The 15,864-nt window shown below is 39.8% G+C and overlaps 1 protein-coding gene across 1 annotated transcript; it reads left to right on the top strand.

The window, feature by feature from the left end:
- Window positions 1–3,874: 3,874 nt before the first annotated feature.
- LOC104872814 (trace amine-associated receptor 7a) lies at window positions 3,875–4,930 on the top strand. Its single transcript, XM_010639159.1, has one exon. The coding sequence runs from the start codon at window positions 3,875–3,877 to the stop codon at window positions 4,928–4,930; it is 1,056 nt and encodes a 351-aa protein (XP_010637461.1).
- Window positions 4,931–15,864: the final 10,934 nt, after the last annotated feature.

Raw genomic sequence — 15,864 nt, 5'->3', positions numbered from 1 at the left:
GGCTCACTTCCTAACAAGCCTGGCAGGAGCACCTCCCTTCCTTGCAGAGAGGCGTGCTGTTAAGTGTGCTCCTTAGAGTTACAGAAATGCATTGCATTGCATAAGACACTAAAAAGAGCACTCATTGCTACTAGTAAGAGGGTCCAGGTCATCTCCAAGGTTGCTACTCGGGAGTCAAAAGAGAAAAAAAAGCAAACCTTAAATTTGTTCAGACTTATTTCACATACATTGTGGAAAGCAAACATATAGACAAATATATATTACTCTAGAAAATTAAATCACATTTATAGCAAACCTCAGAGAGAGTCAGTTTTTACCACTCACCAATATCTATATATTTTTTTCTCACCAATATATATTTTTAATTCTCTCCCTTTGAATACACTGATAGCTGCATGAATCCAAACCTCTTGGAAAGTTTCACACGGTGATCAGTCTTTTCCCTGAGAATAACTCCCAGGCTGCTCCACGAAAGATTCCCAAGTAACAGCAACCTAAGACTTTGACACTCCTGGTGATCCCCGTATCTCAGCTCTAATACTTGGCCTATACTGACATTTTTTTCTGAATGTCTTTCCCCTCTTTGACCTCTCTGATCTCTCTCAACGCACTAGTCCCAACAGGAAGGGCCCCTCACGGGTCTTTTCCCTGTGTCTACTGCCCAAATGAGTTATCTGTCATGTTCTTACTTCACACTCATGAGTGTTCACATTCACAGTCAACACACTGTATTTTGTTGCTGTTCCCATGTTGGTGCCTCACATCGAAGTTGGACAGTAAATAAAATATGTGGTTAAGACTTTATTTATTCAAACATTTTATGGAGATACAATTGATTAACAAGGAGGAATGGTGGGAAATTCAGTTGGTTTGTGTACAACTGGAAATGAATCAAAGAAAAAATTCCAAAGAAAGAATTTGAGGAAGGAGCAAAGGAGAGTGGAGGGCAGGTGGGGACAGTGAGGCCCTGAATGGAAAGCAGCCAGTAGGGGGCGCACAGCAGTGTGGACAGGATCCTCTGGCTGGGAACCTGACAGCCCCTGTGAGCACAAACCTTAGAGAGTCATCCCATCTAACTGAGCCAGAGAACTAAAATGACAGTTCACACACTCATTGGGGAAGGGCAGCTGGCAAGATTTTCAACCCAGCCAACGTCAGCACCTACTTCGTGACTTGTAACGTGGGGGCCAGGTGTGAGAGAGATACCTTGGGCAAAACAAAATAAAACAAGTTATGCGACCTTTGGAAGTCATCCGGCCTGTCCTGCAGCAGGAAGAGCAAGAGGAGGACAGCGTCCAGCTTTAGTGCTGAAGCTTCTGTCCCCAGAGCCCTGGAGATGAATAACCTAGTGAACCACACTGACCTGGAGCCACGCAGGCCGTGAGGACAGAGGGACGGGGCCTAACACAGAGTCTGAACAGCAGAGCTTGGCAGAGCTGCAGAACTCGAATGACACTGTAAATGAGGGACATGGAGTCTGTGTCACTAGGCTCTCTATGCCTGTGTCTTCTAGGACTGTCCTTCCCAGTGAGTCACCTCTCAGTACGCAACTTGTTTTGTAGTCACTGTTGTTCTTGTGAGCAATATGGAGAACCTGAACAGGGAAACCTTCACTGTTTGATTTTTCCTCCAAGGAGTGAGCACGGACAGGTACAGTGTCCAGCCTGTGTCTGAATGCTGTGTCTGAATACCATGGGCTTGGAGAAAGAGGACAAGAGCCACACTCTGCTCAAGATAAGAGAATGTGGAAGAACAGAAACGGGACAGATCCCAAACAGAGATGCACAGGACTTAGGGAAACAGGGAAAATCAGAATTAATCCTTTCCTCTGATTGCTATGTTTTTAGTCACCTGAAAAGATTAATTCAAATAACAGGGATACCCACAATTTTCCTTTACGTACAATTACTCACTTCCTTTAGCTGATTAGCCAGTATAGCTCACTCTAGAAATTTGTGATGCTTTTATATATAAACAAATTGGCGGCATTTTTTACAGAGTTAAAAGTGAGCAATAACATAAGATCTATTTCCAGAAACAAAGCACAGTAAGTCTGTGACTTAGGAACATTCAAGATACAAACATTCACAAGTGTACTGTATAAGACTCACAGGAATACTGTGAAAGGCTCACTTTGTCAGATTACACTTGAATCCCATTTAACCAACATTTTCCTGCAGTGAACCACATTTGTGAGTCAGGGACTTACTGTATTCGTGTCATTTTTTTAAATAAAAAGAAATGTTAAGTAGGCTAATCACTAAAAAATGGAAAATATTCACTAGGGAAAGTAATGAATATGTTAAATTATTCCTTATAGTAATTACTTTTGATATAAAATTTAAGCATCATTTTGGACATCTTCAATACATACAATTAAAAACATATGATAAAATGCTTTTGAAAAATCCAAACTAGAATTCCATGAATAAAGTAGTCAGTTTGCAACTAGCCAAAAGAACAAATTACAAATACAAATATGAAAATATGTGTATTCTTTTTGCCCTTCCATAAATGTCAATGAAAACATGTTCTTTCTTGTGATTCATAAATTTAAAATATTAAAAAAAAAAACCAATATGCTGTATTGGGGCCAGGGATTTACATCAGTGGTTCCACTACCTGCCTTGCAAGCACAAGGACCCAAGTTTGATCCCCAGTATGAAAAAAACAAAAAAAAATGCTATATCAACCAAAGGGAATGATTTGGTTGAAAGTTACTTTATCCAATATCAAACATTACAACTGAATTCTTTTAAAGTAGAAATTATATCCGAATTTTTAAAATATGGCTTTAAAATATGTCCAGAAATCATTCATCAGAAAAATCTTGTCAAACTCTAAGATGACCTCTGTCCTAGAGATCTAAGAAGTAAAGAAAATTTGTCAAAGGCAGAGTAGCGTCACCTGCTAGAATCTCTGTGGATTCCAATTCTGAGGATTCTTTACATATTTCATTTCTAGTACTTCCAGTAATTACTATGAAACCAAACGAAACAAAAAGTCTCAGAAAAAATAAATTTTAATTTTAGTTTTACTTAACTTCCCGTGTTTGATTCCACGATGAGAAGGCCGCATACTCTGCTGCCATAGTTTGTTAAATCAGAACTATAAAAGTGAAAGCTCCACTGCTCTAGACGGTACATGACTGTATTTTCCTCCTTACACAAAACAATTCAGAAAGGGTAAAGCACTTAAATGAAGGCCGGTTACTGAAAGTCATCTTGGAAATCAAAGCTAAAAAGTTCTCACAACAAAGAGAGAACATCATCTCAAACGATTAATCAGAAGAAACAATATGGCTTCCAAACTCTAAGCAAAGGATTCTCAGAATAGTGATTCTTTCAACTGCTACTTCATGAAAGGTTAAATGTCATCAGCAAATTACAAGTTTGCCTTTGATAGGAACACAACAGTTACATAAAAGTTCCTCTCTTGCCTCACCTTGAGCTATGGGGATTAAATGTAAGAAGCTTTGCATATGTGCAATCATTAAGCTACTTTCCTGAGGGAAACAGAGTTTGGTGCATTGCCACAGCTTTGTTTAGTTAGGGCCAGAACCCTAATAAGAGACAGCAGTCAAACATGCATCCGATAACAGAGCATTGCTTTTGAGGCAAACTCTGCTCAGATGGGAAGAACAGGTAAGGAAAAGAAATATTTTCACATAGAAAGACACAGCATTACATTTAATATTGAATGTTGATTACTTGTGTATGACAAAGGAAATAAATTTATTGGAAGAGGTCATTCATCAGTTCCTAAATATGGGAATTAGGCACAAAGAAAAGTAAATAATGCATTCACAATTACTGAGTATTTTATATTTTCTGAGGATTTCTGAAATTGGGAAATAAATACTTGGACAAAGAAGATGACTCCACTACCCAGTATCCAGAGAAACCTGAGCAGTGACCAGGCCCCTCCTGTCCAGCTGTGCTACGAACAGGTGAACGGATCCTGTGTGAAAGCTCCCTACTCCCCAGGCCCCCGCCTGCTTCTGTACCTGGTGTTTGGCTCTGGGGCTGTGCTGGCTGTGTTTGGAAACCTGCTGGTGATGACTTCCATCCTGCACTTCAAGCAGCTCCACTCCCCAGCCAATTTTCTGGTCGCCTCTCTGGCCTGTGCTGACTTCCTGGTGGGGACCACTGTGATGCCCTTCAGCATGGTCAGGTCTGTGGAGAGCTGCTGGTACTTTGGGGACGCTTACTGTAAATTCCACTCCTGTTTCGAAGGCTCCTTCTGTTATTCCTCTATCTTCCACTTGTGCTTTATCTCTATAGATAGATACATCGCTGTCACTGACCCCCTGGTCTATCCAAGTAAGTTCACTGTTGCCTTGTCTGGCAAATGTATCGCTCTCTCCTGGTTGCTTGCTGTAATTTACAGCTTTTCACTTTTTTATAGCAGAGCAACTGAAGCTGGGCTGGAGGAACTAGTGAGTGCTCTCACCTGTGTGGGAGGCTGTCAGGTTGCAGTCAATCAAAACTGGGTCTTGATTGATTTTTTATTATTTTTCATCCCCACACTTGTGATGATAACTCTTTACTCCAAAATTTTCCTCATTGCTAAACAGCAAGCTAGGAAAATTGAAAGTCTGAGCCATAAGACTGCAAAATCATCTGACAGCTACAAAGACAGGGTAGCCAAGAGGGAGAGAAAGGCAGCAACAACCCTGGGAATCGCAGTCATAGCGTTTCTGATCTCCTGGTTGCTGTACTTCATCGATTCCATCATCGATGCCTTCCTCGGCTTCATCACACCCACTTATGTGTATGAGATACTAGTTTGGATTGGTTACTACAACTCAGCAATGAATCCCTTGATTTATGCTTTCTTTTACCCTTGGTTTCGAAAGGCCATCAAGCTCATTGTTACAGGCCAAGTGTTCAGGGAGAACTCCTCCTCCATACACTTGTTTGCTGAGTAGGTTCTTGTTTTGAATGAGGGAAATGAAAAGAGTTTCATAGTAAGCACGCTGTGGGAAAAGACACGATCATCCATGTTCAGGACTCCTAATGTGAAATAATTAAACGTGATCCATCTTTGATCCTGGTCAATCCAGTTTATATTCAAGTGCATCATGTTTTGGTAAATATAACATTGGACCCAAATTTAATGACAGCCACATAACATTGGTACCGATTGTGGATATATATCCTCTATCTTGTAGCATTTGCTCAGTATAATATAAATTAACTAAAGAAACCTTGAGAAACCATGTCTCTTTCAGAGGATCCAGAGAGAGAGTCTGCATTGCTGGTATCATATTTTGAAAATATATTGAAAAATATATCAGAGTGAGGATTATTAAGTCTGGAGTGTTTCTGTTAGTTAACATCAATTCCATTGTTTTCAAAGAAGAGAAAACTAGTGTCATAAATGAAACATTCATGTACTCAGTTAGCTTTTTGTTACTGAACTTGTAGGAAAATTACACGTATTTCAGTAACTTTACAATTTCTTATATGTTCAATTTAAAAAGCATAAGATCCTTACAATTTAACCACATTTCTGAATTAATATATTAATCAATTTTTGAATTGTTCTAAGTTTTACACAAGTTTTCAAAGATATCCAGTAAAGTATAAATCTAAATATATTCAAAGAATGAAACAATACTGAGAAAAATGCACAATACCAAGAGACTAAGACTAAGAAATGTATTTCAATAACACAGCTCAAACACAACTGACTTATGTAATTCATGACACACTATCCTCACCAGGTAATTAGAAATGAACTGCTTTGGGGATTAGATTAGAGGGCCTCGTGTCCTTCAATAACATGAAGTAGCTGCTCGGTTCTTTCTACATTATTTTCTCTTAGACATCAAATTTTACCCATTAATTTGTTTTTGGTTCTTTTTACTGTTTTATTAATTTTTATTTTCATTTGTGCATGTTTACAGTATGTAAGGATTCCATTCCTTTCGGGAAGTTGGTACATGTACATAGCACATCTTAATTCTTTCTTGGTGTTTTGGCCCTCTTCCTCTCCAGTTCCTCCTCCATCTCTCTATGTCTTGCTCCCTTTCCTTTGCAGAGGGGCTATTTTTTTTTGCTTTTTATTAATTATTGGGTTTGTCATTAAGAGAAACCATGAGACATTTAGGCTTGTTACACACACCAAATTCTAAATGTCAGAGCATCTTATCTTGGAGAAAGGAATACCTACAAAACTGTTCTAGCTATTTTGTCGAATTTCTGTTCAGTCTCACAACAATATTATTTTTCATTAGCACATGATTTTTCTAATATTATACAATTGGTTTCAATTGCTAAACCTTTCCTGAGATATTGTATTATTTCTGATTTTACTGTGCTTTTGAGAAACTCTATCTTTCTGTGATTTATAGATGATTAAATGCACCCAAGATGAATTATTGTTGTTTTTGTTTACTTCCAACTCCTTTGTTCCCAGGTTGAATACCATCAAATTGTATTGATTCTAGTGGTTCCAATAATGGTAATGATTTCTAAATAAAATTAATATCAGAAACAGAACATATGCATGCATTTAGTATTCCAATTCTCTTTAGTATGTATTCAATTTCCTGACAGAATTACCTCTCCAGCAAGATTTGTGAAAGATAAAATAAAATTTTCTAATTTAATTCTTCTCACAGAAGCGACAGGACTGAGAGATTGATTCCACATTGTGGTTTACAGAGAGAACAGGATTGCTAGAATACACTCAACAACAACCAAAAATCAAAATTCAAAAAGCAGCTACAGATAGGAAAATTAATGAGGAGGATGTGCTCAGTGGATGCAGCTTTGCACCAACAGAAACAAAAGGTGACTCAAACAGGGAGACACATGTGCCATGACAGCAGGTGAATAAGAAGAAGCTTTTGGATTTCAGAGGTGTACACCCCACCCAGGCGTCTCTCAGGGGATCTCTCTGGATGTGACTTCCCGAAAGGATTGGCAGGATGCTGAGTCCTCTCAGGGCATCTAGTACCCATGATTCTCCCACAACTCACTCTGCTTTAATCACATGCATGACACGCAGACACTATTTCTGATTCTTTCAGGAATTTCAGCAAGGACAAGGTTACTATACTTCAAGCTGGAGGATCTAACACACTTGAGCTCTAGCCTGTTATTTGAGAGATTTCGTGGATATTTATTATTCTTATTTCTGCTTCTGTCCCTGAGGTGTTGCCCAAATTCAGGTGGATGCAGGAGGAGTGGGCCCATAACCCCAATTATGCTCCCTCTATTTGAAGGAGTTCGTAATACTTGCATTGTAACAGTGATTGTAAATAGATTTTGAATTCTGTCAAAAATCTCTCACAATGTTAAGTCAGTTCTCTTTAAGCTTTCAGGAACAAATATACTTGTGAGAAGAGACTGTAGCTTAAGTTAAACTACTTTCCTTCAACTCTTGTCCTGGGAGGTTTTTTTTAAAGATTTACTTTTTAAATTTAACTGAATGCAGTATCGTATTTTATCATTGACCTCTGTGCTCTGGATAGTTACTTTGTATTGAAAGGTTGAGATCTAATTTCAGAAAAGCCATCCTGCTGGATCACTCCTTTTACATTCCTCCCTACTTTCTCTCTAATGGCTATTTCTGGACTTCGATTTTTCTCTGGTTATGTTGCAAAACTCTTTTCTTCTCTGGCTACCTTCTATGCGTGATGGGTGCTTTGCTTGTCGGCTTGGTTTCTGAAACAAACTTGATCTCCTCGATTTTCAGATATGTCTTTTTGGACATTTCAGTGAAATTGCAGAAATATTGTAATTAAACTATATGCCCAAGTGGCTTGATTTTCAGATGCTATATATGCACTCAGCCATGCCAACTGTTATTGGAAAATATCTTATGACATAAGTCCTCGTGCAAAGTGGCTACTTCCTTCTACCTCTCTAACTGCTTTAGGATCCAGAATCTGACAAAACAAGAAAAGGCAAAGGAAGGGTCTGAGGTTTTTTTTCCTCTCAGGATAGTGTAGAGTCTGGCCATTGCCCACATCTTACACTGTTATTTAATGGTATTTGAATACAGAATTTGAATACTGATCCAGAAGTCAAGTGTTCACACCTTGCAGGGTACTTTGTCGATAATAAATTTTCTCATTGACAGTGTAGACAAAAAAGGAGAAATTTAAGACTATCTCATTTAACTAAAAATATTATTTACTTTCTATTAAATAAGTGATATACCTTAAAATGTATTATAGTATGGTATAAAATAGTCTTCAATATATTAACAAAATGTTGAGGACCTCAATTCTAGTGTCATGAAATTCATTCTTTCTGCTCTTTGTACTGTGATGCTAGATCATCACATATACTGCTGGTATAGGACAGGCTAAATTCCATATGTGACAGACACAAAGTGGCCGTAATATTTTCTCTTCCTTCATATAAGCCTGCTCTGTTGACTCTCCCTGGCTCATCTTTAACAATTCTTTGGGAATATTTCACTATTTCATTAGGCTTCCCCTCAATTACTCTGCTTTCTGGCTTTAAAATTCCATTCTAATTAAGATTAAAACTCAAAAGTCTTCCATTGTTATCACTTTATTCTTCCCCCCCCTGTCATCCAGGCCTAGGTATATTGTCATGCTAGGTACTTCAAGGCCATGACCACTAAGGGAGGACTTCATGAAGAACAAATTTGGCTTCAAATAACTTTCCCCTTTGCCTTGTTCCTCTTCTATTCCTTATGGAATAGAAACAGAAAAGGAAGGTAGAATAAGAAGTAAAGGAGCAAACATTTTCGTTTCCATAAACCAAGTCCTTTAAGCTTACCTTTAGCCATCAGAGGTAGTGAGGGGATCAATATTGCAGTTATAAATTGACATTGAATAAATTTGAGATTGTCAACTCTCGGTGTTACTGGATAGCTTGTATTGTGGCTGAGAAGCCAAAAACAAAACAAAACAAAATGAAAAGATGAAAATATTTTTGATAGGAAATATTTGTAGGAATAAGGAAATTTCATATCATTGATCATCTAATACTAAGTAGTTGGTTAAATATATTTAGACAGTTTATATATTAAGAATAGGCAGTTAACTATATTTCTAAGAAAAAATTGTCAAGTGCAAATGAATTAAATAGTGAATAAAGTAAAAACACACTTACCTATTCACTGTAAGAATCTTGTAGAATTGCCTGGACCATTGCTTATGTTGATTGCGTGTGATAAATGCCCACGGGTCTTTGTTTATATCAACACCTTGTCCTTCCCTCTGACTCTGCATTCCTCAGCCTGGAATCCAGACACAAGGTACACAACATTTCTCTCCCCTTTCTCATTAACCATCTTCTAGGCCTGGGTGCTGCCTAGAGCACAGGGCATCATTATCACATCTTTCTCTTACATTAGTAATAATGAGGAATATTTTACATGCTCAGTCCCTGGGGAGATGGTCAAGTTGGTGGGCTCTTTATGAACAGCTTTGAATCACTTACTCCTACAAAGTAAAGGCAAATTGTAGAAATGACTCAAACAACCTTAGCTGATGTAACAACAGGAGTTTACCTATGAGTCCTATCTCAGGTATCAGAATCAGAAACTGCTACAGTTAGGACTTCAATACAAGCAATGTCTTCCCCTCTGAGTGCTCATGAGAATTTGAATCCATAGATTCTCTTCTCCACACACTCTTCTCAAGTTTGTCTTCCTGTCAAGATCTCAAGCATCGTGATAATAAAGACCACGTTATCCTCACTACATTATACCCACTTACAGGCATCAGCTGAATGTGATTTGAATAGATCAGTTAATTAATTAATAAATCAAAACTGATGGGGGAGATATACAGTACTGGACAGTCCAGTTTATATGTATGACAAGTGCAATTTACTTTGTAAAGTAATCCTATCACTCAAATCTTTGTGGAAGGAATACAAAGTAATCCTATCACTCAAATCTTTGTGGAAGGAATACATTAAAATTTATATTATATATTTATATTATATTTCAATTCTAAAGTATTGAATTCTGAGTATTGAATTTACCTTTCGTTCCTTATTTTAATTTAAGGAAAACTTCTTTCACATATTAATATTATTTGTGTATATATTTTTCATATGAATTTTTTTGTATAGTGAGATAAACTGCAACAGCATTGACACATTTGGGAAACTCTAATTTATAATGATTAACATATCCTGAATGGTACATCTTACTGTTGTTGAAGTATTTTTATCTTGTTCAGCAGGATTTCAAAATTCTCATACTCTTCCTTTCTAAAGTATTAATAATGCACTGTCTTCAGAGATTGTGGAAGCTGCCAAAGTATTTCCCAAGAGCATTTCCTCTTCCTGTACCCAGAAAGAATTAAATCAAGTATTTCTTAATTGAATAAAATTGAGCCCTAAAGAGCTTTAAGATCAGAAGTTTGAGAGTTCAGTGAGGAAAGAGTGGAGAGGAAGTATTGTTGGCAGGAGTCACTGGAAACTGGGTCAGAACACTCAAAAGTGAAGATAGGTTGGCTAGCTGAGGCAAGGGGCACACTGATAAAAACATCCTTTAAATCTAGCACAGTATACACTTGGTGCTCAGAAGACAGTAAACTCAGGAGGGTATGTGGGTTGAGGACAGTAGGATGCAGAGTTACCATATGTTGTTTACTTCTCCAAACTGGCCTCTAATCTGAATTCCCAGTCTCTGCATAGCAGGAATGGGGTGTTCTAGGGAGACTTGCAGAGAGATAATATCCCGAAGTCCATCAACCTCATAATGTGAGGGGCTATCCCCTGTCTGGCTTTCTTCGAGATGGGGTATTGTCGAGGTCTCACCCCAGCAAAGGGAATGGGCTGCCAGTATCCAGAAAAAAGTAACTTGCTTTGATCCCAGGCTCACCAGTTGCCCACTTGTGAGCCAGCAGTTGCTTCTGTGATCCCCTGCATGGGAATGGTTTGTGATGAAAGCTGTCACAGCAGAGTTTTTAACATTGACTTCTCAGTGCCAGTGTCCACTAGGAAATGGACCCATTGGCCACCTACTTTAACATTAACCATGGGCTTCTAGGGACCAAGAGAGAAGGATCCCTGGCCTCCTGTCTGAATCTTTCTTTCCCCTGGATGTGGGGAGAGACAGTACCTTGGCAGAGGGCCTGTTGGGGCGTTCATGTTCCAAGTGCCCTCCCTCCTTGAAATAGGCTCTTTGATTTCTGGCCAATGACAGGTATCATCCTGGCTTTTTAGGTGCCGGCCCTTTGGGTTTCCCAGGGATGGATCCCATGGGATCCCCTCGGATGACTGCTGCCAAGATCTTTGTTTGGTTCTTTGCCAACCACTCAGCCATGGCTGTGGTCAATTTTTGTTTTTTGAATTCCTCTTGTCAAAAGACATCTTTTTGTTGTTGTTGTTTCGTTTTGGTACTGGGGATTGAACTCAGGTCCTTGCACTTGCGAGACAGGTGGGGGGACCACTGAGCTAAATCCCTGGCCCATCAAACACCTCTTAGGATACTTTTAACAGCTGAGACGTGTTCTTTCCTGGGATTCCCTCCAATTTTTGTAATTCTTTCCTCGTATTAGGTGCAGACTGAGTAACAGCCAAACTTATAGCTCTATTATTTTCTGGAGCAAAGGGATCAAAGAGGATGTAAACCCAGAAGTTCTCTCTAGAGTCTCTCCAGAAACACAGTAGAGGGCTCTTCTGGTGCCTGCATTCCTTCAGTGGTTTTGACAGATTTATGGGTTTCTGAGCTGCTGCTTGAATCTCATTCAACAAATTCTGGTGAAAAGTGAGCAAAGCCTGCCCCACCCCTGAAGAATTTGGATCCCATTCAGGCTGCTCTGAGGGGAAACCTTGCTTCAACAATTTGTGGGCCTCCTCCTCTGAATTCCCCCCAATAAAACCTTCCTAGCCTCAAACCAAACCCTTTTCCCACTCCTCAGTGGTAAACAGGGTCAATAACATCTGCTGACAGTCATCCCAGGTCGATAGATGGGTCCTAAAGATCAAGTATATCAGGGAAATGAGAATCTGGGACTTCTCAAAGAATGGTGGATTCTGGGTTTTCCAGTTGGAGAGGTCAGAAGTGGAAAAGGGAACATATACTAGGAATGGGCCAGACCCCAGTCCTGACCCATCAGGAGGAGGGGCCTCCTTCAAAGGCAAGAGAATCTGTGGACTGTGTCTTCCCAAGGTGGTAACCTCCTGCCAGGATCGGAGATGCTCTAGTATGAGGGGAGAGGTAGCAGGGGAAGTAGAGGAAGAAAGGAGGGAGCTGGGGACAGATGGGTCAGGATGGACAGGAGAGGGGCTGAACTAGAGTTACGCAAAGATGGATGGGGGATGACTTCCTCAGCTTGTGACTGCTAGAGAACTGGGTTCTGTCTCTCCAGAGTTTGCCCACGAGGGGGAGAACAGCTTTTGGAAACAAGCAGCTTTGAATAAACCTTAGTAGCACAGGCCTTTAGCCATGGAGGTGGGTGCTACACTAGAGTGAGCCAGGAGTTGATGTAAGGGAACTGATTAGGGTGTCTCGGTAACCCAGTAACAACTTTCCATACTGCTTCAACCGAGGCAGGGTTGAGGGAGCCCTCAGAGGGCCAGCCCACACCAAAAGAGGGCGACTCAAGCTCTCAAAAATGTTTAAGTTTTTCCATCGACATTTTCATTCCATAATCATTCGAAAATCCTGAGGAAAAATGCCTAACTATACAGACTAAGGGTGTAACAGGTTGTGAAGGTGACGACCCCATGGTGGAGAGACTTAGGGAAGGTAGGAGATACCCAAGAGTAGGAGCTACAAGAACATATAAAAAGGGAAGAAGAGGTCCAGACAAAGAGAAAAACGCCTTAGTGCTTGGGTGGTGCACCCTGAACAATATCACGACAGACAAAGGAAGGTAGTATTCCTCTGTGGGAGAAATCACTCAGTTGGTTAACTGGCCATGGGCCTCTCAGCCACTTTAAGGACCGTACAGGCTTTAGGGTATATTGATTTCATTGCAAGAGCTCCTACTTGACCTTTTTTAGACCTGGCAATGGAACCACTTCATTCAGATCCCATAATTCTGAGGGGGGAAATCCCCCTTTTTGTCATGTGACAGAGACAGAACAGTCTATAGTTAAAGACATTCCAACCCCATTCCGGGGGATTTACCAGATTGACTTACAGCCAAACAAGACCAGACAAGAGGGCCACCTCAGTTAGCATTCTGACCTTAGGAGGGGACTGGAGAAGGCCTTCAAGTAGCACTGCTGTTCCCCACCAGAACCAGAAGAATCCTGACCACACCAGACCACACTGGCTCCAGAAAATGTGGAGAGTGTCTCATGCACGTCTGTAGTCCCCTTAGTATTGGCGGTGAAGTTATGGGACCCTGGAACGTCTCGGGGGGCACCACCTCAATAGTTTGCTGCCACAAACAGGATGGAGCACAATGAAGCCAGTCCACCCATTGTGACCATCTCAAGGGGGGCCTCCAGCTGATGCGGATGAGTGAGTTAGAACATGAGAGATGTTCCACACTCTGTACCAGATTCAAGCCCATTCAATACAGCCAGAAGTTGAGGGGGACTAGGCCCCAGAAAGGTCTACTGGCAATGGGTTGAAGTTTGACTTCTCCTTTGAAATCATGCTTTCACTTGTGGAGGGCTCTGGGGAGAGCAAACCAAATTGTATAGAAGGAGAACCATACCAGGTTAGTGTGTGTGTGTGTGTGTGTGTGTGTATGTGAGAGAGAGAGAGAGAGAGACAAGGAAGTTTCACACACTAGGTGAGCAACGAAACATCCTGCAACTACAGCAAGTTTACTATCAAACAGGATGTGGGGGTTTGGGGACTTTGTTCAACTGCAAGCACTTTGTTCAAGCACAGGGACAGAATGGTGTTGAGGCACAAGATGGAGTTGAGCTGGCTATCAAACAGTCACAGGCTTCACACAACTAGACAGTGTTGCTGGATACAGAGGGTGCTGTACGGAATTGTCCTCATTAACACTGACTTGATTGTGATGCTAAGTACTGCAAGGTGATGACCACCAAGTGAGAACTACATGAAGACCAATTTAGCTTCAAATTAGGTTTCCTTTTTCCTTCTGGCTCTTCTTCTCCCTACGGAATAGAAGCAGAAAAGGAGGTAAAATGTGAAGTAAAGCAGCAGACATTTCTTTTTCCTTAAACCAGGTCTTTTAAGCTTACCCTTGGCTATGAGAAGTAGTGAGGGGATCACAGACATTCACATAAGGATTGAAGTTGTATATTGACATTGAACAAAATCGATATTTTCAACTCTCAGTGGGATTGGATAGTATGTATGATAGCTGAGAAACAACAAAAAGATGAAAATAATTTGGATAGAAATATTTGTAGAGTAAACAAAATTTCATAATATTGATCATCTAATACGAAGTATTTTATATTTTATATTTGTAAGGAACAATTGTCAGATGCAAATAAATTACTCAGTACATGAGGTGAGAACAGACTCCCTTATTCTCTGTAAGAATCTTGTAGAATTGCTTGGACTATTGCTCATGCTGATTGTGTGTGACAAATGCCCACTGCTATTTATTTACATTAACCCTTGTCCTTCACTCTGACTTTGCCTTGCGCAGATTCTAATGCAGAGACAAAGTACACAACATTTCTCTCCCCTTCCTCTCATTAACCATCTTCTAGGCCTGGGCACTGCTTAGAGCACAGGGCATCATTATCACATCTTTCTCTTATATTAGTCATAATGAGGGATATTTCACAGGCTCAGTCCCTGGAGAGATGTCCGAGTTAGTGGCCTCTTACTTTTACTTTCCTAATGTCTTTGCGTCACTGACTCCTGCAAATTGAAGGTGAAATGCAGAAATGACTTAAAGAACTTTAGCTGATGCAAGAATAAATGTAAGTCCTTTCCGAGTTATCAAAATCATAAACTACTGCAATTAAGATTCTGTCGAATCTTGGTCTGATCTATTACAGAACCATTTACTAAAGATACTTTTAGAAGCAGTAAGGAAACATTTGAGATGCCGGAAGTAGAGTCGTTAATTAAATGCCACCTCAGCACTTGCATGGTGCTCTAGATTCACACTGCCAAACAGGAGAGTATGCATTTTCCTAATTTCTTCTGTTAAATTCTGATTACAGAGTAATCGAAATTCTATAAATTTTGCAGCAGCCACTTGTTTACCCCAAGTTTGGGAGCTCCTCCTTCTGGACCTGCACATCCTTGTGCTTTTGAACTAACACAGGCATTGTCTTCTGCTCTACAGTGCTCGTGAGAATTTGAATCCATAGATCCTCCTCTCTCCACACTCATCTCAGGTTTGTTTTCCTGTCAAGATCTCAAGCATCGTGAGAATAGAGCTCACCTTTGCCTCTTTACATTACATCGATTACAAGTGTCAACTAGATCTGATTTGAATAGATCAGTTCATTAACTAACAAATCTTAGACTGATGGCGAGCGATTCATAGTTTTGGAAAGCCCAATTTATATGTAAGACAAGGAGAATTTACTGTGTAAATAAATTCTGTCACTCAAATGTTTGAGATAAATGAGTAATTAAAATTTATATTATATATCACATATCTCAATTCTAAACTGACTATTGAATCTAGCTTTGTTTCCTTGTTTTAATTTAACAAAAACATCATTAGTATGTTCATGATATTAGCGTATACATTTTAAATGTCATATTTTTTAACACATTGAGACAAACTGTAGCAGCACTGGCATATTTTGGAAACTCTAACCTAGAATGATTAGCAAATCCTGAATGGTACAGCTCACTATTTATGAGGTATTTCAGTCTCGTTTTACAGGAGGACTTAAAGGTCCTCCACCTCTTCCTTTCCAAAGTATTCATTTTATACTGTACTCAGAGATTGTGGAAACTACCAAGACTATTTCTCAAGATGCATGTCCTTCTTCTCTACCAAAGAAG

This window comes from Fukomys damarensis, unplaced genomic scaffold (genome assembly GCF_012274545.1).
Source record: "Fukomys damarensis isolate Sample0158 unplaced genomic scaffold, DMR_v1.0_HiC HiC_scaffold_14, whole genome shotgun sequence".
NCBI lineage: Eukaryota > Metazoa > Chordata > Mammalia > Rodentia > Bathyergidae > Fukomys > Fukomys damarensis.
The sequence above is the reverse complement of the archived record's forward strand: the minus strand, read 5'-3'. Positions and strand labels throughout refer to the sequence as shown.